The sequence below is a fragment of the Erithacus rubecula genome, assembly GCF_903797595.1.
Source record: "Erithacus rubecula genome assembly, chromosome: 23".
NCBI classification, from domain to species: domain Eukaryota; kingdom Metazoa; phylum Chordata; class Aves; order Passeriformes; family Muscicapidae; genus Erithacus; species Erithacus rubecula.
In genome coordinates, this window is record NC_136675.1 from 6394643 (window position 1) to 6417742 (window position 23100).

Consider the following 23100-nt stretch of genomic DNA (forward strand, 5'->3'; position numbering starts at 1 on the left):
TTCATAAAACAGTCCATGGAAAAGCAGAGCTGTGGTAAATATCTCAACATGAAAATGAAAATACAGAATTATCTTATAATATTTCCTATGTGGGCATGAACATTGAAAGAAACAACAAATGCTGACAAGTAAAAGAAGAAGAAAATAAAACAGACTTTTATGGAAAAAACAAACATTGTAATTTCATAGTTTCTGCTGTCTTCAGAAGTGGTTCAGCTGCAGAATGAGTTCTGTCATCCTGGGCATCAGAGCTTTCCATGCTCATGAATAATTACTGATACAGACTCATTTTTACTAAGTAATGGTTTTTATTTTTCCCCTGAACAAATTTCATCGTTTTATAAACACTGTTAAAACCTCCACTTTTCAATTCAAATGCAGATTATTTTCCAAACCTGCCAGTAAACCAAAGCAGATTCTGGTGAGAAAACACAAAGCAAACCAAAATTTTCATCATAACAACACTGGAAAAACAATCATTAAAGCAGATACAACCACAAAGCACAATTTATTTCTGCAGTGCAAATCAAAGCTGACACACAAAACAACTGATGCTGCTCTGAAAACCTTACAATAAAGTTAATTTGCAGATAAACCAAACTCACCCGGTGAAGCTGCAGGGAGAGCCCCAGGCAGGGGAAGGGACAAAGGAGAGTTTCCTTCTCGCTGGTGCTGACACGGGAATGACTCTCCCCAAAAGAATGTTCCCCATGTTGGAGTGCCCATGCTGCAGTCAAATATAGCCCTGACAATGGGGATGGCCCTGGGGACACTCAGTGTCCCTGCAGTGCCAGCCTGGCCCTGCCCAGCATGGAGGGACAGGGAAAAGAGCAAAATCCACAGATCCACCAAACCAAAGCACTGCATGATGGCAGCTCTGCTGAATTCTGGAGATTTTAACCCTGCCCAGGAATGGAGGGACAGGGAAAAGAGCAAAACCCACCAGATCCACCAACCCAGAGCACTGCATGATGGCAGCTCTGCTGAATTCTGGAGATTTTAACCCTGCCCAGGAATGGAGGGACAGGGAAAAGAGCAAAACTCACATTTCCACCAAACCCAGAGCACTGCATGATGGCAGCTCTGCTGAATTCTGGAGATTTTAACCCTGCCCAGGAATGGAGGGACAGGGAAAAGAACAAAACCCACAGATGCACCAACCCAGAGCACTGCATGATGGCAGCTCTGCTGAATTCTGGAGATTTTAACCCTGCCCAGGCGTGGAGGGACAGGGAAAAGAACAAAACCCACAGATCCACCAAACCAAAGCACTGCATGATGCTCTGCCTGTTAGCAGCTCTGCTGAATTCTGGATATTTTACCCCTGCCCAGGCATGGGAACTTTGCCATTGCTGCCCAACAGAGTGACATTGTTTGCTTTGACATCTCTCACTGAGTGCCAGCTCCAGGTGAGTCCTGGCAGTGTCTGATTACACCAGGAGCTCCAGGGTTTGGTGGGCTGTCAGTGTTTTATTCCCTTTTTCTAGCAAATAAAAGCAGGTGAGCTCTGTGTATCCAGCACATGGTGGTGGGGCAGGCTCAGAGAACAGAGATTGCTGATTTTCCATTTATTTCAGGTGGTCTTGCACTTCCAGCATTGAGGAAAACCCTTGCCAGCAATGTGAGGAGCAGGTGATGTTTCTTGTGGTGTCTTGTGTGAATGAACTCCACTATAAAATCTGGCACAGAACCAGCAGGAACTATTTCTAGGAACTTTGTTTGCTTCACCATCCAAACAAAGAGGTGCCAGAGCTGCCAGGACTTCCAGGTGTGAAGTTCCTTCAGTGGCTGTGTTTGTGACATTCCTAGGAAAGCAATAGAAGGAAGGACTGGGCTGGATGTCTGAAGCACTTTGGTGTGAGCTGAGCTGTCAAAAACACAATTTCCTTTCATTGCTTTTGAATCCATGGCCACTCCAGTGCTTTCTGAGAAGCGAGGTGTAATTATCATCTATTCTGCTTAAAATGAATAATTTCATTCATTTTGCCACATCAACCCTGTGTTATAAAATTTATTTTGTTTAGAGGGGCAAGCTCAGATCTCTGATCTCTGTGAGCAGGACTGAGTGATTGTCTGGAGCTGGCTCAGGGTGATTTAGGGTGGATTTAGGGAAAGGTTTTTCCACCAGAGGTGCTGGCACTGCCCAGGGAATGGGCACAGCCTTGAGGCTGCCAGAACTCCAGGAGGGTTTGGACAGCACTCCCAAACATTTTGGGATTTTGGGATGTCTGTGCAGAGCCAGGAGTTGAACTTGATGATCCCTGTGGTCCCTTCCAGCTCAGGATATTCTGTGACCTCTCCTTCATTCTGTCTCCAGACTCTGCAGCTTTCTTTTCATCCCTCAGATTTCCCCTCACAGAACTTGTTAAAAACCCACCAGTGTTTTTTCACGGTGTTCAAACCCCCTCCAGTGCCAGAATAAAGAACAAACAGGGAGAAGCAATGGGATCCTTGGGCAGGGATCCCTGCTGGGCTCCCAGCAGTGCCAGCTCCCAGATTTAGCTGGGAAGACAAAGAGCAAAGCTTTGCTCTAGGGTTACAGCTGCCACCTGCTCCCCTGGTGTCCTTGTGACACTGAAGCACAGCCCTCACCTGCCCCCCGTGTGACATCTGCTGGGGACACAGCTCCTCGTGGCTTTTATCACCCCTGTGACAAAAAATTGCAGTTTTATTGTGCAGAGCTATCAGAGCCCTTATCTGGAGCAGCCAGGGTGGCTGAGGAGGAGAGCACTGTCAGCACAGATGGTTTGCATGGGGACACCTCTGGAACAATGCTGAAATCCTGCTGTTTATCTGGAAATGCTCCTCCACAGAAGGAGGTGGAGATAAGGAGGTCCTGGAGCAGCTGTTTGACACAAAAGGATCTGTTTGGTTCTGAGTGAGCTCAGCAGGGGTGACGTGCTCCCACACCAATAAAATCCAACAGCAGCAACATTTCTCTCCAAGCTTTTCCAAAGAGAAATGGCTTGAGAAGGGATGATCTAGATGTTAAATTTAGGAGGTGACTCATGAGACAAGAATCAATCTCCCTCTGCTCAGAAGATCCAGGCCTTAAAGATCAATATTGACTGAGCCATGACGAGAGCAGGAGCTGAGGGTTTGCAGTCAGTCCCTCCACAGGACAGGGCTGGGATTCCTGGGAGGTGGGACAGAGACCATGGCATGGGATGGGGCTGGAATCATTCCTGCCCTTTGTTCACTCAGCCCTGAAGGAGAGGTGATGTCCCAGCTCAGGGACACTTTGCATTTTTAGGCACCTGTGTTGCATTCTGAAAATCCACTCCCAGATTTCCTCACACATTTATTACAGTCATGGGTTCTGCTGAGGGCTTTGGAAAGGCTTTTAAAATAGAAAATAACGCAATTTTAGCAGCAGATTCAAATGCTCTCCCAAAGCCCCCATCCCTTCCACACTCCTCTGCCCATACTCATCCTGTGCTGGGGGTTGTGTTTCACAACAGAATCCAAAATGTTCATATTGTGGCATTTGGTTACTCACTGGGAATGTTGTTGACACAAGATATGCAGCCCACAGGCAATTCTGAAAAAGGTAATTGGCATCACTGCCTTTAAATACCTCTCCAGGGGGGTTTAGTGGAAAAAAATGTTACCTCTGGGGTGTCTATCCTTGGGAACAACTCCAGGAGCTGCAGCATTTCTCTGAGTGTTGTTTTTTTGGGGGCACAGAGTACAGATCAAAGGACATTCCACAAACCCTTTGGTGTGAATGGTTTGGAGGGAGCTCCCTGGAAATGTCCTGGTCACTGCCCAAGCCTTGCACGTATTTCACTCTTTGATTCCCTGACACTTTTCACCACACTTGGAATTTTGACCTTTTGGCCTCACAGGGCTCTGGACACTCATCAGTTGTTGGTGCTGGAGCTCAGAGCTGAACCTTGGCCTGTAAAATTGCTAAGATTATTTCTTTAATCCTGGGTTGAATCATCAAAAATCTCCATGAGCCTATGGTTTATTTGCAAAATCACCCCAAAGCAAGTGGAATTTCACCTTTAGCTTCATCTTTGCTGGGCTGAGAAAACCCCCAAGTGCACTTGGAGTGGGAACAGCTGAATTTTACCTCTGGTCAGCATTGCTCTCTCTGGGTAAATACTTCCCCATACCAGTCAAACTTTGCTTTTTCCTGTAAATGCTTTCACTTCTCTAAAAGCAATGTCCTCAGACACATTTGTTCACCATGAAGTGAAAATAAACAGGCTGAACTGTGCTTTCCTCTGAATGAAAAATAATCACCTCCTCTGGCCATTGAATTAGAATTTAACTCGCTTTTGGTGGAGCTCCAAGGATTTTGACTCCCAAAAAATGGTCCTGGCAGCTCTGGAGGTTCCTCATGGGCAGTGAGGGGGTGAGAGGAAGAGCTCCAGAGCTCCCTGGTCTCCTTTGTGGATTTCTGAGCAGGTGGATAAATTGGGATAAATTGAGGGTTGAACTGGGAGTGCTGCAAATCCTCCCATGCTTCATCCCTGGGGATCTCAGGGCAGGGAGGGAAGGGGTGACCACTGCAGAGGAAGGAAGGAGCAGTTGAGAAATCTCAGAACTGGGCCAAGGCTGCATTAAGCTGCTGCAGAGATGAAAAAGGCTTTATCTTGGTACAGTTATTAAAAAAGGCTTTATCTTTGTACAAGTATTAAAAACCACAGGGGACAGGGACATGTTTTACAGAACTGCTGCATCAGGAGCTGTTACACAGTTTCAAGGACTCCTTTAAAGGCAAAGTCCATTCCAGGCAAATGGAATATTCTTTTCCAAGTCCTTTATCCAAGGGTAGAACACCAGTACCTATTTACTTCTTTTACTGTACCATGGTACATTAAATACTTCCAGGTTTGCATACCTGAATTTCTCCAAAGGGAGGGTACATCTTAGCCCTTCTTTCTTGGTCTTGGTAAAGAGCAAACACAGTTTCTGTTGTGAATTTTGCTAAATTTTCAGTAAACTGAACCTGGGATTGGAAACTGAATCTTAACAGATCCTTTAAAGTAATCCAATCCCTAATAAATTTGAGAACATGCAAGAAATGCAGACCTGTTGTTAAGTGCAAAGGTACAGTAGTGCAGTAACAAGGAATAATTCCATCAGTAAAGGCACCAAACCTACAATGGAACAGTGACATCCCTGAGCTGTTAATACAACCAGGATCAGCTGGTTTTGCACTGCTTCTGTGTCAGGCAAGAAAACACCATCTGGATTTTAACACCATTAAGTCATCCTAACAAAATTCCGTGCTGTCCTCCTCATCCCACTGCACTTTCAAGTCCAGATCTTTGAAGAGCATGGCGAGGGGAGTGCCCGTGTCCTGGCTCAGCTCCTCTGCTGCTGGGAGCATCCCCCTGGCTGCAGCCGGTGGCACTTTGTCTGCAGGGAGTGGGAATGGCTCTGGCAGCTCCCACTGCCCCAGGCGCTCTGCAGGGAGGGGGTTCCCAGTCCGGACTGAGAGAAGCAGGGCTGCAGGCACAGGAGGCAGCAGCTCCTGCTCTGCAGCACAGTCTGGGGCAGCTTTCCCTGCAGACAGCAGCAGGGGCAGCTCTGCCTGGTGCCTGTAGCATCCTCCCTGCTCCAGCAAAGACAGGGACAGCTGGGACACACACTCTGCATCCCCCAGCCCCTCATTCTGCAGCTGGAGCTGCCCAGGGCTCCCCTGGATCACCACTGACTCCAGTCTGTCCCTGCTCTTCCACAGGGGCTGCTGCTCTTTGTAATCCCAGCAGCTGCAGCTCTTCCCCAGCCCCTGGGTTTGCAGCTTTCCATCCACAGGACCATCTGGAGGAACTCCTTGGTGTGTGTGTGAGCTCCTGTCGTGCTCTGAGCCCTGCACACACAGCCCATAGGTCATGGCCAGGCTGCTCCCTGTGCCTGGAATTCTCTGCCCAGCCCCCTGGGGGGTGTAAGCACTGGGAGCTGGGATGTCCCCCTGCAATGCTGGAACATCTGCCTGCTGCTGGTAGGGACAGGAGGGCACTGCTGGCTCCAGGGCCCAGTCCAGATGTTGGCTCATCTGGGCCAGCTGCACTTCAGGGATGGAAAGGGAAGGTTTGGATAAGCTGAGGGGTTTCATGATGTGCTCCACTGTCAGTGTGAGAGGCTGGAAGGATGGAATCCCTCTGAAGTCCTGGTGGAGAAGATAAAAAACCAGCAGTTAGTAACAAGAAGTGGTGACCTTGAAGGTTTGCTGCAGTTACTCTAATATTTTTCTTTGGAGAAGTGTCAGTAAAAGCCAGTAGCAACCACCAGGGATCTGCTCTGCTGAGAAAATAACTTCTTTTTTTTTTCCCCCCCTGGGGAATGACCATTCACAGGAATACAGACATTTCTCATTGTGTATCAACTGAGCAGTCTTGAAATATGAGGAACAAAATCTTCTGTTTTTGCAAGATTTGTCCTGAGCCCTGCAGCATGGAAATAGCATGAAAATCCCTGAGCTCATTAGCATGAAAACCCAATTCCTGCTGTGGGAGATGAGGGATGGGTGAGAATCCCAGGGTTTCAAGGGGAGCTGGGAATTTGGGATACCTCAGGTTTATCTGCCTTACCCAAGGGGCTCAGTTTGGGCACCCTAAAGCATCAGCAATCTGCAGTGATTGCCTCAACCAAACTCATCCCCCCTTTAAATGAAGGGGGGTGGGTTTAGATTGGATGTTGGGGAGAAATGCTTCACTCAGAGAGTGCTCAGGGCCTGGCACAGAGCAGCTCTGCATCCCTGGCAGGATTTGGAGCCACCTGGGACAGTGGCAGGTGTGGAGCCCACAGCAGGGCATGGGCTAAAGGATCTTTCAGCAGCCCCAGGCAGGGCTGGCTCAGTGATGTCCAGGCTGGCTGCAGGGCACTCACCAAGGCCCTGGGCTGGGCACGGCGCTGTTTGATGTATTTGTAGATCACATAAGCACTGGCAGCAAAAACCAGCCCAGCACAGAACGCCAGGGCCACCAGACAGTAGAGAACCCACGTCTTGTCTGGGGAAAGAGCAAGTGGGGAAAAACTGGATTAGAAAAATATCACAGCGAGCTACGGGGTGTCATAGGTTTAGCCTCATAGGAATGAATTTTAAAATGATTCAAACCTTCAGTGCTGAAAATCAATGCATTTTGTATCTCAAATATCCCAGCTGGACTTTCCAACACCCAGCAGAGTTAACAGCCTCACCTGCCAGTGTTCTGACCCAAAACACTTGAGGTTTGCTCCTTCTCTGCAGCAGGCACATATAAACTGTCCCATTGTATTCAGTGTCTGGGTCCAAGTTGGAAACTTCAAATTCTTTGCTGTGCTCATTCTTTGTCCACTGTTGAAAAGAAAGGTAAAAATCTGTATTTGAGGAAGATTAAATCTTCTTCAATTCAGATTGCAAAATCCAGCATAAAATATTATTTACTAATGAGGTCTTACAGGGCTCTAATTATTCTCTATGTATGGAACTCTGATTTTGGTGAATCATATTTATATGATTTTGTTTTCAATAATTTCTGTGTTTAATTTTGCATTTCAATTTCTGAAGTAATTTTTAGTCACCAATGGCTTTACTTTTTGCTACTTATACTCTGGGAAAGTCCTTTTTCCCTCAGAATTTAAGAACAAAAGCTTAAAGTTCCTGTTGTCCTGAGAGTCAAAGGCTCCAAGACTTCCCTATCCTGGGCAAACCAAGATCCTTCTCTCTGAGCATCCCGAGGTTGTGCTTTACCTGCTGCTGTGTCCTCTGGTTGAATATTGTCAGGTGATAATCCACAGCCCCAAATTTGCTGTAAATGTCCTCCACAGTGAGCTGCTGGCCATCCTCACCCCGCAGGGGGGTGAGGGGAGGGCGGATCAGGAATTTTATGGAGCGTACATAGGGAATGGATTCCACTTGTGGTGGCCCTATAATGGCTGGGAAAGGCAGAGCAGAGTGTCAGCTGTGTTCATATCAATGTCTCAAACACACCCCAGACCCACTGGAATGATTCTTTCTGTTTGTGCATGTGTTGGGTTGATGTGACCAGAGATGTGGATTTATCTCCATCTGTTAAACCAGGTGGAGCAGTGACCCTGATCTCCATGGGAGATATCCTCTGCTAATGGGCCATCTTTAAACCAGCTGGGCAATCAGCTTTATCTTTCCACAGCCCATCCTCCCTCCAGGAGATATCTCCTGTTAATGGGCCATTGTTTAAAACTGGGTGTGGCAGTGATTCTTGTATCTGTGGGAAGTATCTCCTGTTAATGGGTCTGGTGTTAAAAACTGGGTGTGGCAGTGACTCAGCCCTGTGGGAATGATCTCCTGTTAATGGGCCATTGTTTAAAACTGGGTGTGGCAGTGATCTTTATCTCCTGGCACACATTATCTGCTAATGGGCCATCTTTAAACCAGCTGGGCAATCATCTTTATCTTCCCACAGCCCATCCTCCCTCCAGGAGATATCTCCTGTTCATGGCCAGTGAGTCCCAGTGCATGACTGATAAAATTCCATCATCCCACTGGGAGATGCTCCACCCAGGGGGAGGAGCCAAACATTTCCTACCTAGATAAAAACTGAGATTTTGGACTGCAAGGTACCTTCATTACACTGGATTCCTGAGGAAAGCCAGACCTTTCCACATCATCCCTGGAGCTTCAAAAAAAAAAACCTACACTCTTCTACAAAAGCACTACTTCAACTAAACCACATCTACCACTGCAAAAAAACTGTAACCACCATTTAATCAAACTGCTGCCACCACCCTGACTGACTGACGGGTGTCAGCTTGGATTCTGACTCTGGCAGTGTTTTGGGATTGTTCTTTGCAATACTGTATTTCTATTTAATTTTCCTAGTAAAGAACTGTTATTCCTAACAGTTCTTTGCCTGAGAGCTCTTTAATTTCAAAATTATAATAATCGTTTGGAGGGAGGGGTTTTACATTCTCCATTTGAAAGAGAAGCTTCTGCAGAGATCCCAGGAGGGAGGATTTTGGTCGCCCCAGGAAAGGAGGATTTTGGTGGCCCCAGGAAAGGAGGATTTTGGTGGCCCCAGGAAAGGAGGATTTTGGTGGCCCCAGGAGGGAGGATTTTGGTGGCCTAGGAAAGGAGGATTGGTGGCCCCAGGAGGGAGGATTTTGGTGGCCTAGGAAAGGAGGATTGGTGGCCCCAGAGGGAGGATTTTTGTCACCTACTCTCTTTACGGGGCTCGAACCTCTCGGAGCGCACCCAGCTGTTGGAGCAGCCCCTGGCCCTCACCCTCCCGTAGAAATGCTCCCTGAAGTTCTCTGTCTCCCTGCTGAGGTTGCAGAAGAGCTGGGTGATGCTCTGGCACTCACGCTTGCTGAGCCAGGATTTCTCTCCATACCTGAGGTCAAAACAAAGGTTTGGGGTTGTTTGGTTGAACAGGACTGGAGGAGAATGGAACAGAGAGAAGGAAGGTGCTGAAGGCAGGAGTAGGAATGGAGCAAGCAACCCAAGATGTAAAATATTTGCTTAAATGAGCATCATCTCCCACTTTGAATCATCCTGTCCTTCACTGAGTTCTCCTCTAAGCAGAACCATAATACAGGCAGGAGAAACAGCAAAATCAGCTTTTCTCTCTTGCCCCTTTTCTCTCTGAGACCCCAAAGAGCAGCCCCAAAAAAACCAAACTTCACTCACTGTTTGTACTGGACATCAAACACGGTGCCAGGGGGAATTTCTGCTGCTGTTTCCCACGTCAGGATGTTCTCAAAGTTTGTGGAAGAAAATGCTGCACGTTTCAGACATGATGGTCTCTCTGTAGTCACAATGCCTGGAGGAGAAGAGAAACTGGTTTTAAAAAGCATTTTCTGACATCTCAGAATGAAAATGGATCTCAGAGTATTTTGCTAAAGCTGGGCTCGAAAGAAGGAGCTAGAGCAGAACAAACTTCAAACTGTTCACATCACACTCTTGAAGACAACCGACTCATCCCAAAGAAATGTAAAACAGGATTTTATACAGAGAAGCCTCAAAAACTCGAATCAGAAAGAGAATCCTTGAATTTCTAGTCAGGTTTCTTTAGGAGCCATTAAATGGGTGGTAAAATAAGGCAAATAATCTGTTTTCCAGCCCAGAATCACATCTGTGAATGTCCCTGCTTTCTGCCCCTGCTCAAGGAAGTGACCTGCAGGGCTCAGTGTCACCTCCCTGGAGATGTTGTTCCGTTCTCCTCTCGTGCTCCAGGTTTTATTGGATGGAAACTGCCTGTACAGAGTGACACCCCACGTCTGGACTCTGGCCTGGGTGTGCCAGGGTGACAGCAAACAACTCAGGCAGCTCCCTGCTTTCTGAGCCCTGCTCCTCTTGCTGGGGACAGCAGCTCTGCCTTTGGGGCAGCAGTGTCACCTGTCCCTGCAAAAAATGTCCCTGGGCAGAGCATCCCACCATGGCCCTGAAGAAAAGCCCTTGAGGATTTTGTCTCTCTCTTAGCACACAGAAAACAGAGTGCAAAAATTTCCCACAGGGTGATCCACAAGAGTTGCTGCCTTCAGGATTTGTAAACTCTGAATTCATATTATAGGCAGACCCTCAAAGGTAAATTGTTTCTGCATTGTTCAGCTTTTGGTTGTGGCACTGATAAACACTGGGGGATGTGGGGCTTCAGCCTGCATGAACAATGTGAAAAAGTGGGGTGAGCAAATGAAAATAGCAGAGATGGGCAAACTGAGCACTGAGATGGGGGAGACTTGGACAAGATCTCATGGAACAGAGACCAAATCCCACCAGGATCTCACTCCAGGCTTTCCCCCCGTGGAACAGAACTGAGTGTGAGCTGTTCAGACTCTGGCTGAATGGAGGAGGCTCAGGCAGGAAGGCACAGATCCCCTCTCAGCCTTGTGTGTGCCATTTGGAAAGGGAAGTGCTGCAGAAATGAGCTGCTGGCTGCTCCAAATTTTGTCCTGATTTCATTTGCAGCTCCACATTTGCCTCTGCTCATTGCAGGTCCAGCAGTGTGGGTAGGGAGGAATGGGATTCTCTGTGTGAACATCCTGAACACTGACTCACAAATACCCCAGTCTTATCAGGAATAGGAAATCTCTGTCTTCCCACATTTATCCATAGAACACTGTTATGCAAAGCAGCATAACACAAGCACAGTCAAGTGTGGGCAGGGGAAAACCAGGATATTTCCCTGGTGACAGTCCCTTGGGCTGAGGAGTTTCACAGGAAAGGATCCCAGACACAGCAGATGAGTGACAAGGCTGAATACTGAAAAGCTGCTGTCTGGAAAGAGCAAGTTTATCCTTCATTCAGCCAGCAGTGAGCTTGTCACATCTGGAGTAGGATTAAATGGCTTTTAGAGGGCAGATCTAGATTAGATATCAGGGAGAAGTTGTTCCCTGGGAGGGTGGGGTGGCCCTGCACGGGGTCCCCAGAGCAGCTGTGGCTGCCCCATCTCTGGAAGTGTCCAAGGCCAGGCTGGAGGTCTTAAAGATGAGATTTAAGTCCCTTCCAACCCAACCACTCTGTGACAAGTCTCTCATTTAAAGATTACATTATTTGTTTGTACCTCTTTTAAAATCAGGACTGTTCTTATTTTCATTTGTGCCTTTGCTTAAGACACAAAGAGACTGATCCAAAAACCCCTGATAGCAATGAATATCCTTCACTCCTGTAGGAATGATCCCAAACCCCCTGATAACAATGAATATTCTTCACTCCTGTAGGAATGATCCCAAACCCCCTAATAGCAATGAATATTTTTCATTCCTGTAGGAATGATCCCAAACCCCCTGATAGCAATGAATATCCTTCACTCCTGTAGGAATGATCCCAAACCCCCTAATAGCAATGAATATTCTTCACTCCTGTAGGAATGATCCCAAACCCCCTAATAGCAATGAATATCCTCCACTCCTGTAGGATTTGGGTTGTAGCACAGTGACAAACCCTTGGAGTGAAGGAACCTTTTCCTCTCCCCACTAACCCCTCAAGTGTTCCAGCCTCACATGGGAGTTCCTGCAAGCAGAGATAGGCACAGAAAGACCACAGCTCCTTCTCCAGGATAATCCAGCAGCCAGGATTGAAGTCCAGGCTCCAGGATGGAACAGAAACACCACAACCAGCCAGAGCAGAGGGGAGTTCAGGACTCACCAACCACAGAAACTCCAGCCAGGACGATCAGGAATGGCTTCATGAAGAACTCTGCAGCCGGGCTGGCAGAGCAGGCACTGGCTCTGTGTGCAGGTGAATCACCTTTTACAAGGGCTGAATTCTTTCTGGCTGAGCCAGGTTGGATTTGTTGCTCAGTAACAGCAGAGCAGAGCTGCTGGGCTGCCTGCCTGGGCTCTGAGCCCTGCGCATGTGTGACACAGGTGAGAGTGACAGCAGCAGCACCTCTCCCCCCAGTCACACCTGACTGTACAAAGGTGCACGAGCCAGAGGCTGAGAAAATCCTCAGCTCCTGAAAAAGAGCCAAATACCTTTTTGCTGAGAGCTTCCTGCCTGAAAGCCCTCCCTGAGGTTTCTGGGGTTTGAGGTTTGATTTTCTGGTCGGGTAACTTGAGCTTGTTACAACTGTAGGCATTAAAACTTAGTGCTGTGCACCTGGTTGGTTTAATACCAGCTGCAAACAATGCACTTATTTCCTTAGAAATGACTTCTGAATGCTTTCTGAAAATGAAAGCCAGCCAGAGCACTGGGTTTTCTACTCATCTGTTGTTCTTAGTGACCTTGGATGGGAACCAAAGGATCAGCACATGCCCTGCTGCAGACTGGGCAGAGCAGGAGCTCCTCAGCTCTGCCCTGCACCACCAGCTTCTCCCACCTGATGTAGGAAAGAGGTAAAACAGTGCTGGCCTTTCCACAGGAGGAGCACTTGCTGTCCCACAGCTTTTTCCAGAGGCCAGGGTACACCTACAATGTTTATTTTTGTGGCTGTTTACAGTGTAAAGTTCTGGTACTGAATCCACGTGATGGGAACTGGGAGTTTGTACGGGCAACAAGAAAGGGGTACAGCCCCTTTTCCATAATGTGTTCAGCTTTTAGGGTGTTGCTAGGTTTCCAAAATACACACCCTGTGTGCTTCTGAAGCTGAATGTTGATTTCAGTGCCCTATCCTTGTGGCCAAACATGTGATAGAATTCACAGACCCCTTCTGCTTCCCTCCTCATCCCTGGGTTTCCTGTTTGGGGCAGTTTTGGTCGCTGCCCTGCCTGGCTGTGAGAGGCTCTGTGCTTCCACCCCTGCCATGGTGCATCCCTGGCTCTTTGTCATTCTCAGCTCACCTGGACAAAGGCAGAGGCCTCAGGTTTGTTAAAGCAGACACACCTCTCCACCGGTGTCTAATTAAGCACAACTGTTTGTTAGGGTGTTTCCTGAACAGCCTGCTAAAAGTATTTCCATTTTTCCCTTCCCTCACATCACTGCCTCACACTCCTGCTGTGCTGAGGGACCTTGGTGTGCACCTGAGCCCTCAGTTCTGAGAATAAAACTTCAAACTTTACCTCTGCCCTTATTTCAACAAGGTGTCACCCTTTGAAACACCACTCTGAATCTTTGGGGACCTGAAGATGCCCAAAACTCGACTTTCAAGCTGAAAATTCGAGTTTTATCTTTCGAACTCTCTCAAACTTTTGATTTCCTCCCAGTGTGTGGGGACTGCAGCAAACCTGGTGAGTCCTGGGGACACTTGGGGACAGGGTGGCTTCACAGCTGGACTCGATGAGCCCCAAGGTCTTTTCCTCAGGAAATGATTCCCTGGATGCTGTTGGATGCTGCCACCACCTGTCCAGCTCACCTGGCCTGCAGTCCCTCAGTCCTCTGGACAAGACAGGAGCTGATCCCAGGCTCTGTTGGCAGAGCTGGGACATGTCAAAATCATTTTGTAAAGGTTACACAACATCAGCTCTTCCTGTAAATCAAAGCCCAGGGGGTTTTCCTTGATTGCACAAGAAATTGGGTGGTGATTGTGTTTGGATCATGGGTGTCTTTCCAAATAAACTGGAGGATGCAGGATGTACCTCAGGACCTGCAGAGGACACAGGAATAGTCCAGCTGGTGAATCCTTTCCCCCACCCCTACTTTTTGATTTTAATTCAGGACTTTAATTAGTGCAACTTGGGCAAAGCAGTCCCCAGTCCCTCCTAGCACCCAGCACTTCTTTTTTCCCCGATTCTCAAAAAGATTTCAGCTCTCATCAACACCCTCCCCTCTTCCTGAAGGCAGAGAATGGCTGGGGAGTGTTTCCCTCTCTCTTTTAATGCTTTGCTTTCCTGTGAGTCCTTCACACAAAGGCTCCCTTTGATCCTGGAGTATAAAGAGCCTTTACAAGGGCATGAGTGATGGGACAAAGGTGCTGGCTGTAACTGCCAGAGGGGAGATCCAGATTAGATACTGGACTGAAATCCTTCCCTGGCAAGGTGGGCAGGGCTGGGATGGAATTGCCAGAGCAGCTGTGGCTGCCCCTGGATCCCTGTCAGTGCCCAAGGCCAGGCTGGATGGGGTTTGGACAGACTGGGACAGTGGGAGGTGTCCCTGCCATGGCAGGGATGAATTCAGGATCCCTTCCCACCCAAACCATTCTGTGATTCTTTGTTCAGAGGGAGGGTCCTGGTTTCCCAGGAAAGTCTCAGAATTCCACTCCAGCCCAGGATGAGTCCTGTTTTAAAGGGCACAGAGCTGACCCAGGAACAGAACAGGAGTTGCTTTCCCTAATTGGGAATGCATTTCTCAGTCTCCACATCCCCCTTTGTAGTTCTGGCAAACAAAACCACATCCACATGGAGATTTCTATAAAAATATTATTGCTCTCAGACATTCTGCACAGCAGGAATTTCAGCTCCAGTAAGTATAAAATAAAAAATAAATAAACAAACATGCTGCACCCTTTGGCTTCAGTTCCCTCTGTTAGAACACAGAAGGTGATTCTGCAGAACGAGGTGGAGAACTTTTCTTTTTTTTTTTTTTTCCCCACAAAAACAAGATCTTGCTGAATATCTCTTTAAGGAACTTGCAGTCAAGCTCTGCACTCAGAGGGAAGCAAAGGTGACAGGAAGCAGCTCCAAATCTGCTCCCAATCCACGTGCAGGCACAACAGTGCATTTCCAGGCCCCAGCTGATGCTCCCACCCAGGGCTCATTCCCATCTTCAGCAGTTCCCTCTGGAGTCCAGGTGAGCCCCAGGCAGTGCCTGGTTGCTGACTTGTCCCTCAGAGATGCAGCCTGGGCACATTTCAGAGGGACAGTGACAATCCAGAGGTGACTCAGCAGTCAAATGCACTTTTTGTGTCTCTAAAGCCATTGCCTGCATAGGCCAGACCTTGTTCAAGGATCTTTGCTTGGATATCTGGAGCTCTCCAGCATTTTCCAGGCACTCCCCAGACCTGCTGGGTGCTTTAGATCCTTCCCAAGTAATGTGAGTGCTGGTAGCCTGGGAATTGTGACTTTGGATAATATTTTTCCTCTGTATTTGATGTCTGAAGAGCATCACTCAGCACTGCAGAGCCGAGTGGTGTCCCTTCTGTAGAACTGTCAGTGTCACAGTCACTTGCAATGCCCTCATCCTCTGCCACCCTCAGTGTCCACAAGGGGATGAGCAGCTGCCTGCTGGGATCCTCCCTGTGCTGGGATGGGAGCTGCAGATCCATGAGGGATTTCTGGGAATCCCTGCAGCAATGAGGAGCCCTCCTGTGCAGGTGGAGCTCAGTGGGGTCAGCACAGATCCCCCCCAGCAGGGGCTGCAGGGGGCTCACTCCCAGCCTGTCCCTGTCCCCATCACCCACCTTTCCATGGATCCCTGTTTCCATCAGTCCCTGCTCACTGCCAGCTGGGAATCTCACCTCAGTGAGGGAAATCCTTCCCAAGGAGGAGCAGAAGTAAAGGGGTGGCTCCTCCTGGGGCCCCGAGGTGCCCACCTGCCCCTCTGCAAACAGAGTGGAGCCCAGGGCTGTGAGGGCAGACCCAGATCCTGAACCCAAGCTGCTTTCCCCCAGAGCTGCTGGGGCTGGCTGAATGCTGAGATGTCTCTTTGGCATTTTATGGTAGGGGATCAAAGTGCTGCTGTCTTCCTCCTCCTCCTCCTCCTCCTCCTCCTCCTCTGATGATGATGATGATGATGGGAAAGAAGCCACCCATGGCTCCTGGTGCTCTCCTAAAGCTCTGTGTGTCCTCCTTTGAGGCACTGTCTTCTCTGTGCAGTTCAGATCATCACTGCAGAATTCTTTTTCACTGAGCTCCAAGTGGAAGGTTGGTCCAGCAGCTTTAAATTGAGAGAAATCCTGCCAGGGAGAAGGAATGAGACACTGAGCTGTGATGCTTTTAGAAGAAAAGTTTGGATGTAAGAAAGATTAATTTGGATGTAAGAAAGATTACTGCAAAAATGGGAATTACAAATGCAAAACTGAGAAGTGCAGAACCCCCCACTCCTTTCAGTTTCCCTCTGAAAACCTGAGTGAGGAGAGTCAGAATTTGGGCCATACCAAAACCTGAGGCATCTTCCTTTCCTTGGCCTCGTGTTTCACCAGGCAGCAGATGAAGGGACTGGCCACAAAAATGGAGAGGACAAACAGAAGGATCACAACCAGAAGTGAGAACTTCCAGTCCACTGCTGAAAAACACAGAAATAATCTCTTGAGAGTGATATCTTTATAGGAATTATGGGCTCTACACTGACAGACAATATTCAAAGTTTTCAGAAAACATTTCAGGGTTGGCTTTTTTCAATGAAAATATTTCTACAGAAAGCAGGAACTGTTCACCAGAAAATCCAACCAGTCCCTTTGACAGAAACCTTTTTTTTGTTTTTTTTTTTGGTGGCGAAAACCTGATTTTAGTGGGAATCTTTGCCTTGCCCTCATCCCACTGGATGTTTCCCACATCCTCTCCTGAGGAGGGCCATACCTTTGTGGTTTAGCAGCACACACACAGGCTGGGAGAATTCACTGTGCTTCAAGCTGATGCTTTCAAAGAGAGCCCTGGCACTGAAGCAGTAATTGCCTCTGAGAGCAGTGGTGTTGATGGTCACTGTGTCCTTCCTGAAATAACCTTCATATTTCTTCTGTTGAGAGACAAACAGAGGGTTGGAGAGGTGATTCTTTCATTATTGGGGTGCTGTTTGTGGATCACTTTAATCCCTTGTGTGGCCCCAGGGCTGATGGATGCAGGGTGGGAATTCCAGCTGTGCCAGGGAATGCTGCCAGTGGCACCTGGATTTGCTGTTTTAAACCTCAGAGTTTTAGACTGACTGCAGTGTAGCCTCCCCTTCCTGATAAAAATAGGGAACCACCAAAAAAAAAAAAACCAAAAAAAAAAAGGATGCACACACACACTTCTACTTTTTGCCTCTGGCTTTGGTTTAGCTCAGGTTTTACTCCAGACCTGGATCCTGTCCCTCCCTCCCCGCCCAGAACTTTGAAGCTCTTTCAGTTCCTTCATTTCATACAAAAAGAGCCATTTTTACTGACCTTATCTTCAGACCCTGCTTCCCAGAGGTTCAGGTCATACTTCCAGGTGAGGCTCTCCACACAGGTGGGCAGAGGGAAGGAGGCTCTGACCAGGATGGAATCGTCCCTGAGGCTCAGGCTCAGCACGGGGGGAGCCAGTTCCACTGCAATTGGGACAGCAATTGGGGCTCTTACCCTCCCAGCAGTGACACTTTCCACACTTCCAGCTGCTTTTTTGTGATAAGAAGAAGGCAAAGGACACCCCTTTTATCTAAAACACCCCAGGGAGTTTGAAGCTGCTTTGCTCACAAATGCTGACACTCGGTACAAAATTCAAAATGATCCCAGCTAGTTGCTGTTTGTGCTCACTCAAATCTCTGCCACCCACTCCTGGACACTGTGGGGTGTGGGAATGTCCTTCCAGCTGCAGCACTCACCATCAGAGTAGTAATCCTTGAACTGGGATTTCACCCAGGGCGACTGGGACCGACCCCAAAGCGCTTTCACCCGAGCCCGGACCTTAACGTAGAGGTTGGGGAGGGCACAAGTCAGATTGCAAAAGGATCTGGGGATGTTTCTGCAATGAGGAACCTTCTTCCATCTGTCCAGGCGATCCTGGCTGAAAGGAACAACCACAGCAAAATATTAAAAATGTTCTTGCTGTGGTTTCTAGAGCAAGAGAAGGAAGGGTTTGGGAGGGTGGGGTGAGAATTGTGCTCAGAGTTTGGAGCATTTCCCACATGGATCATGTTTGGTTTTGGTGGGAGGATCATTAGGACAGTCATTAATCAGGAGTGTCACCCCTTTGATTTTGGGAGCTCTTACCTTTCATACCTCACAGTGTAGGTGACATCTGGGGGAGAGTCTTCTCCTGGAGCCCAGGCCAAAATCATGGCAAAATCCTTCGAAAACAGGGTCACATTTTGAGGAGGGAGAAGTCGAACATGACCTGATTAAAAGGGAAAATTTTGTGAATTATTTTAAAATATCTTTAGGGACAGGAAGTACCACGTGGTTCTCACTAAGGTGCTGTCAATATTTGAGGCAGAGCCATTCATTGAAGCTGGAAATTGGCTCTGGAAGCAGATGTGATGCAATGTTTTCCTCATCTCTCACAGAACATCTTCATCTCAACAGCTTTTAGAATTAGGACTGACATTTGTGTGAACAATCTATTTTATAATTCTGAGTGACTTTCCCTGTTGTCTCACTGCATTTCACTGATTTACAACCCACAAATTCCAGCTGGCTCCCTGCACAGGGTGAGCACAACTATCCCACTCTTCTCATTCAATCCCAATCCTCCAAGGGCAGATCGTACCAGCAATTCAGAGCAGCAGGTTTCTCCTGTATATTTTCCTGCCCCTGTTTTTCCCAATAAATCACTATATCCATCACTGGCCCTCAACAAGACACCTTCCACAGACAGATTTGACCACGGAATATTCCCCTTTATGTAAATCTCATTTAAACTGATTTAAATGTCTCTCTCCTCCTCCCAACAAAGCCACACAGTGAAAGGAAAGTAGCACCCAGGTGTGCACGTACCTCCAGCCCGCTGCAGGAGGCACAGAGCCAGCAGGGCTCCCACCCTGGCCAAGCAGAATTTCCCACTTGTCATAAATGTCTCTCCTTGCTGCATTCTCCCCGTGTTTCCTGCCTGAGTTCCAGAGGAGTGGGGAGCTCAGGAGTGCAGACATGCGTCCTGCTCGCTTCCTGGTCCAGCCCTGCATGACTGGGACAGCTGCAGGTGTGTGTGAGAGGGTTTTGGGGGAAAGGGGAGGTAAAGGTTGCAGCACTGCCCCCTCCAGCTGAGCCCTGGCACAGGGGAAAAGCTGCCTCATCTTGGGAGACACCTCAGTAAAACTCTGACCTTTGGTCCTTACCTGCGTGCCTGTGAAATATTAATAGAAGTAAAATAAGTTTTCAGTGAAGGAGAGAGTTATTAATAACCTAGCAACAATAAAAAACAGTGAGATTGGAGACTCGGGTGTTTACAGGAGATCAAAGAGTTTTTCTCTTAGTTTATGTTAGCACAGTGGTTTTTTGGGAGTTAGGGAATTGCTCCACTTTACAGCTGGGGGAGTAAAGTGCAGAGATAGGAGAGGATCTGCCCCTGCCAGTGTGGGCACATGAGAGGACCTGGATGTCTCTGCCAGGTGTGCCCAGGTGTGTGCTTGGAATGGCTGTGCCACTGCAGGAAGGGGGGAAATCCCTGGGCTGGTCATGGTTTGGCACTTGAGCTCTCCTGCCTTCCCACCCCAGGGATGGATCCGTGGAGTTCCCACACAGGACAGTTACAGCAGCTCAGACAAAAGGGATTTTCCCGGGTCTTCCCCAGCTGGAATCCTCTCCCAGCCCAGCCCAGCAGCCCTTGGAACCCTTGGAGCCTGGGAGTGTCAGCTTCTGGGTCAAAGTCACCATTTCCTCCAAAAAAAATCTCCATTTGCTTTTACCACGGGTTTCTGCTCCCATGGCTGTTTTGCTACATCTGTTTAATTTAATTTAATTTTTGTGGAGTTTCTCTTTCTTGTAAAAAAAAAAAAAAAAAAAAAAATTATTATCCTTTCTAAGGAAAACAGCAGGAGGGGGTGTGACAGAGGGTTTGTGACAGAGGGGCTGTCGCAGGACGGGTCGATGCTCCGCTGTCCCCACCCGGGCGGGGGTGGCCCGTGCCACGAGGTGTCGCTGCCTGTCCAACAAAAGCCGCTTTTATCCAAACCCACTCCGGTGAAAAGGAACCGCTGGAACCGCTGGAACTGCTCCGGAGCATCCTCTGGGACAGGGACACAGCCGAGACACTGAGAGTGTGTGTGACAGTGTGTGTGACACACAGGGTTGTTCCCTCTGGGACCTGCCTGCAGCCCCGTGATGCCTTTAAGGTCCAGGAGGGATGTGCTGCTGCAGAAAACTGAGAACAGAATTCATCCTTGAGCACATCATGCTGTGCCTCTGTTCTCCCACTGGTTTATTCCTGTAAATATTCAGATATTCTTCTCCAAGAGGCAGCTGGACACAGTCCTGTGCAATGTACTTTAGCATTGACCCCACTGTGGTCCTTCCCACCCTGCATCACTCTGATGCTGGATTTGGGATGGGGCTGTCACTCCATGGTGCAATGGCTCAGCCACCCCTCACTCTGTCACCCCAAATTTCCCTCCCTGATGATTCAGCAAGGAGAGCAAACCCTGCAGCCTCCCCTGAGTCAGGCTGACCTGCCCTGCTCCAGGAAGGCACTGCAGCAAATCCAGTGTGAGGGAGGCACAGCTGGGGCTGTGCTTGGCTTTTGTGAAACCTTTGGAAGCAACAGGCAGCACCAGTGGTGTCACCCCAGCTCCTTCCCTTTGCTCTCAGGCCACCCAGGAGCTGCTCTGGCAGAGCTGTGTGTGCTGCAAGCTGGGAGACTGAGCCCAGGGAGGAAAAAAAACAGATTAAAAATTGTAACAGGGCATTCCTGGTGCTGATGGCACCGTGGAAAAACCTCTGATCCATAAGTGCAGCAGGTGAATGAGATGAGAAAATATTCCTTAGCCCCCAAACTAAACAAAAAATCACATTCTGAGACTGAAAGTGAGACCTAACTCAGTTCCAAAGTTTTCTCTGCTAATTTTGGGGGAGAACATTCTGATTTTCAAGGATGCTTAAGGGAAGAGCAGAAAGTTTTCAAACAATGCAAAAATCACTGTTTTTCTCCTCTGTCCAGAGCTTCTTGCACTGTGAGAACAACTTTGGCTCTCCCTTCCTTCCCCTGGCTCCTGTGGGTTCCTGGCACCACTGGAGCCATCCAGGAACTCTGAGTGTGGATCTGCCCTGGCAGGAGGAGACAGATTCCATGGCAGCCTGACACTGTCACCTCCAGCAGCCCCATCCTGGCTTCAGGAAACCTCAGCCTTCTTCTCCACCCCTGGGAAATCTTTGTTGGAGGTTTACTTCTGATTTTGAATGTGGCACTTGATCTTATGTGAATGAGCAGGGGAATTTTTTTCCTCTTCCTGCTCAGGACCAGCCCTGGCACACAGGCTGCTGCTGGTTGGATTTGAAGGGAATTATTCTGGAAGGTTCACAAAGCAACCATGGGGAAATGATGGGATTAGCAAAGGATGAAACTCTACTGAGAATTAAAAGGTTAAAAAAATCTGCAGAGCTGGGTGATGCCAGATGGTAAAACAAAATACAGCAGAGTCCCCCTGACCCAGACAGGCATCTGGGCAACCTGTCACCAGGAGGAAGCAAAGAGAATGGGCTTGGTTTGTTTTTTAAACTGAGCCTGAAAAGACTTAAAATGAAAAGCAAAAGCAAAAAACAAGCCCATAAATTTTGTTCCCCATACAAGTGCTATGAATCATTTCATCTCCTTTATTTTTTCTTCTGAGGGAGGGTTTTACAGGAACTCAGGGCTTTGCCTGTGCACAGGAGCTGAAGCTGACCATGATTTAAAGAGTGTACATTTAATTATTCCTGCTAGAGGAGAATACAAGGAATTCAGAGAATACAGGACCCTGTAGGTCAGGGTTTTTGGGACAGTATTTGGGTCACATTTATGGGATGCTGGGAGGGCCCTGCACCCTTGGCAGCAGCAGTTGCTGGTGCTGCAGCCCTGAGCTGGCTCCAGTTTACCTTGGCCAGGACCTGCAGCTTTTTGGATGCAATCTGAGGTGTGCAAACACGGAATCTGGAATCCTGGAGGTGTCTGGGGAGCATTAAAGGCACAGCTCCTGAGCAAAGGCAGCACCTCTGGAAGTTCAGCTGGTTCCCAGACCTGGAACAGAATCAGAATCAGAACAGAGACTGGCACAGGAGAAGGGCAAAGGGGGCTCCTGGTTGAGTTCAATGCACAGAATCCTTTTTTTACCACTAATCAATTAAATATAGCAGTTAAAGAGATCCCACTACAACAAAGGAGACACGTTTGGATCCTGCCTTGGTGCAGATTTTCCCTGGGGTGTGTGGTGGGGCAGTGAGCTCCAGCTGATCACCTGCTCCAGGCTCTTCCCTTGCTTTCCCTGAAACCTGTCCCTTCCTTTGCAGCTCCAGTGGGGCTGGGAGCAGCAGGGAGCTGCCTGGACATGCAGCCCTGCTGAAACTCCCCAGCACAGCCAGAGGAACACGTGCTTGGCCACAGGGAGCAGCTCCAGCCCCACGGGAACAGCCCGGGGGCACCGAGCCTCCCGAAACCCCCAGCGTGGGAAACTGCTGGGGACCCTGCCTGCCCCAACAGAGAGAGGCTGGGAGCAGCTTCTTGTGCTCCTGGGGTCACCCACAGCTGCTCCTGGGGTCACCCACAGCTGCTCCTGGGGTCACCCACAGCATTCTGAGCTTTGGGGGCACCCCCTGCCCAGGGATCTGATGGCTCTCTGCTCCCAGGGGTTCCTCTCCTGGCTCAGGATGCTCAGGGTGTTGGAATGCTGGCCCTGACTGTGAAATCCTGCCCTGCACAGCCTCACAAGCAGGAGATAAACTTTGTTTGGTGTGGATTTGGCCAAAGTGGGTGCACACACTGGGGAGAGGCAGTGTGGCACAGAGCTGAAGTGTCCAGAGAAGGGAACAGAGCTGGGAGAGCTCAGCCTGGAGAAAAGGAGGCTCAGGGGGGACCTTTTCACTCCCCTCAGCTCCCTGACAGTGAGGTGGTTTCAGTCTCTTCTCTCAGGGAATAAGTGACAGGACAAGAGGAGATGGCTTCAAGTTGCACAGGGGAGTTTCAGGTCAGATATTAAGGAAAACTTCAGCACTGAAAGGGGTGTAAAGCACT

At 48.7% G+C, this 23100-nt stretch overlaps 2 protein-coding genes across 4 annotated transcripts; both read right to left on the minus strand.

Annotated features, from left to right (window-relative positions):
* Positions 1 to 4610: 4610 nt before the first annotated feature.
* Positions 4611 to 12787, minus strand: IL22RA1 (interleukin 22 receptor subunit alpha 1). 3 transcript variants are annotated; one of them, XM_079325674.1, is made up of 8 exons: positions 12643 to 12787; positions 12065 to 12147; positions 9608 to 9740; positions 9139 to 9311; positions 7691 to 7875; positions 7159 to 7294; positions 6847 to 6968; positions 4611 to 6127 (listed from the first exon to the last, which is right to left on the minus strand). In XM_079325674.1, exons 2-8 carry the CDS (start codon positions 12105 to 12107, stop codon positions 5228 to 5230), a joined length of 1692 nt encoding a protein of 563 aa, XP_079181800.1. In that variant the 5' UTR covers positions 12108 to 12147; positions 12643 to 12787; the 3' UTR covers positions 4611 to 5227. The 3 variants fall into 3 exon arrangements, with proteins under 3 accessions (XP_079181800.1, XP_079181799.1, XP_079181801.1); XM_079325673.1 differs by lacking the exon at positions 12643 to 12787 and having other exon boundaries at positions 12065 to 12620; XM_079325675.1 differs by lacking the exon at positions 12643 to 12787 and having other exon boundaries at positions 9139 to 9354; positions 12065 to 12620.
* A 1102-nt stretch (positions 12788 to 13889) lies between these two features.
* IFNLR1 (interferon lambda receptor 1) lies at positions 13890 to 19026 on the minus strand (the record flags this gene model as incomplete). Its single annotated transcript, XM_079325581.1, has 8 exons — positions 18900 to 19026; positions 18177 to 18300; positions 17789 to 17970; positions 17373 to 17515; positions 16810 to 16966; positions 16389 to 16516; positions 15750 to 16187; positions 13890 to 13940 (listed from the first exon to the last, which is right to left on the minus strand). The coding sequence occupies exons 1-8, from the start codon at positions 18991 to 18993 to the stop codon at positions 13890 to 13892; spliced, it is 1317 nt and encodes a 438-aa protein (XP_079181707.1). The 5' UTR covers positions 18994 to 19026.
* Between the last annotated feature and the right edge of the window lie 4074 nt (positions 19027 to 23100).

What these genes read in the sequence shown, in the direction of transcription:
- IL22RA1 (XM_079325673.1), bottom strand. Translation starts at nt 12,497, where the DNA reads ATGCCTACAGTTGTAACAAGCTCAAGTTACCCGACCAGAAAATCAAAC. An exon ending in GTTCGAGCCCCGTAAAGAGA is followed by an intron (nt 7,876 to 9,138) that starts GTAGGTGACAAA and finishes TGCCTTTCCCAG; the next exon opens with CCATTATAGGGCCACCACAA. An exon ending in TTGGGTCAGAACACTGGCAG is followed by an intron (nt 6,969 to 7,158) that starts GTGAGGCTGTTA and finishes CTCTTTCCCCAG; the next exon opens with ACAAGACGTGGGTTCTCTAC.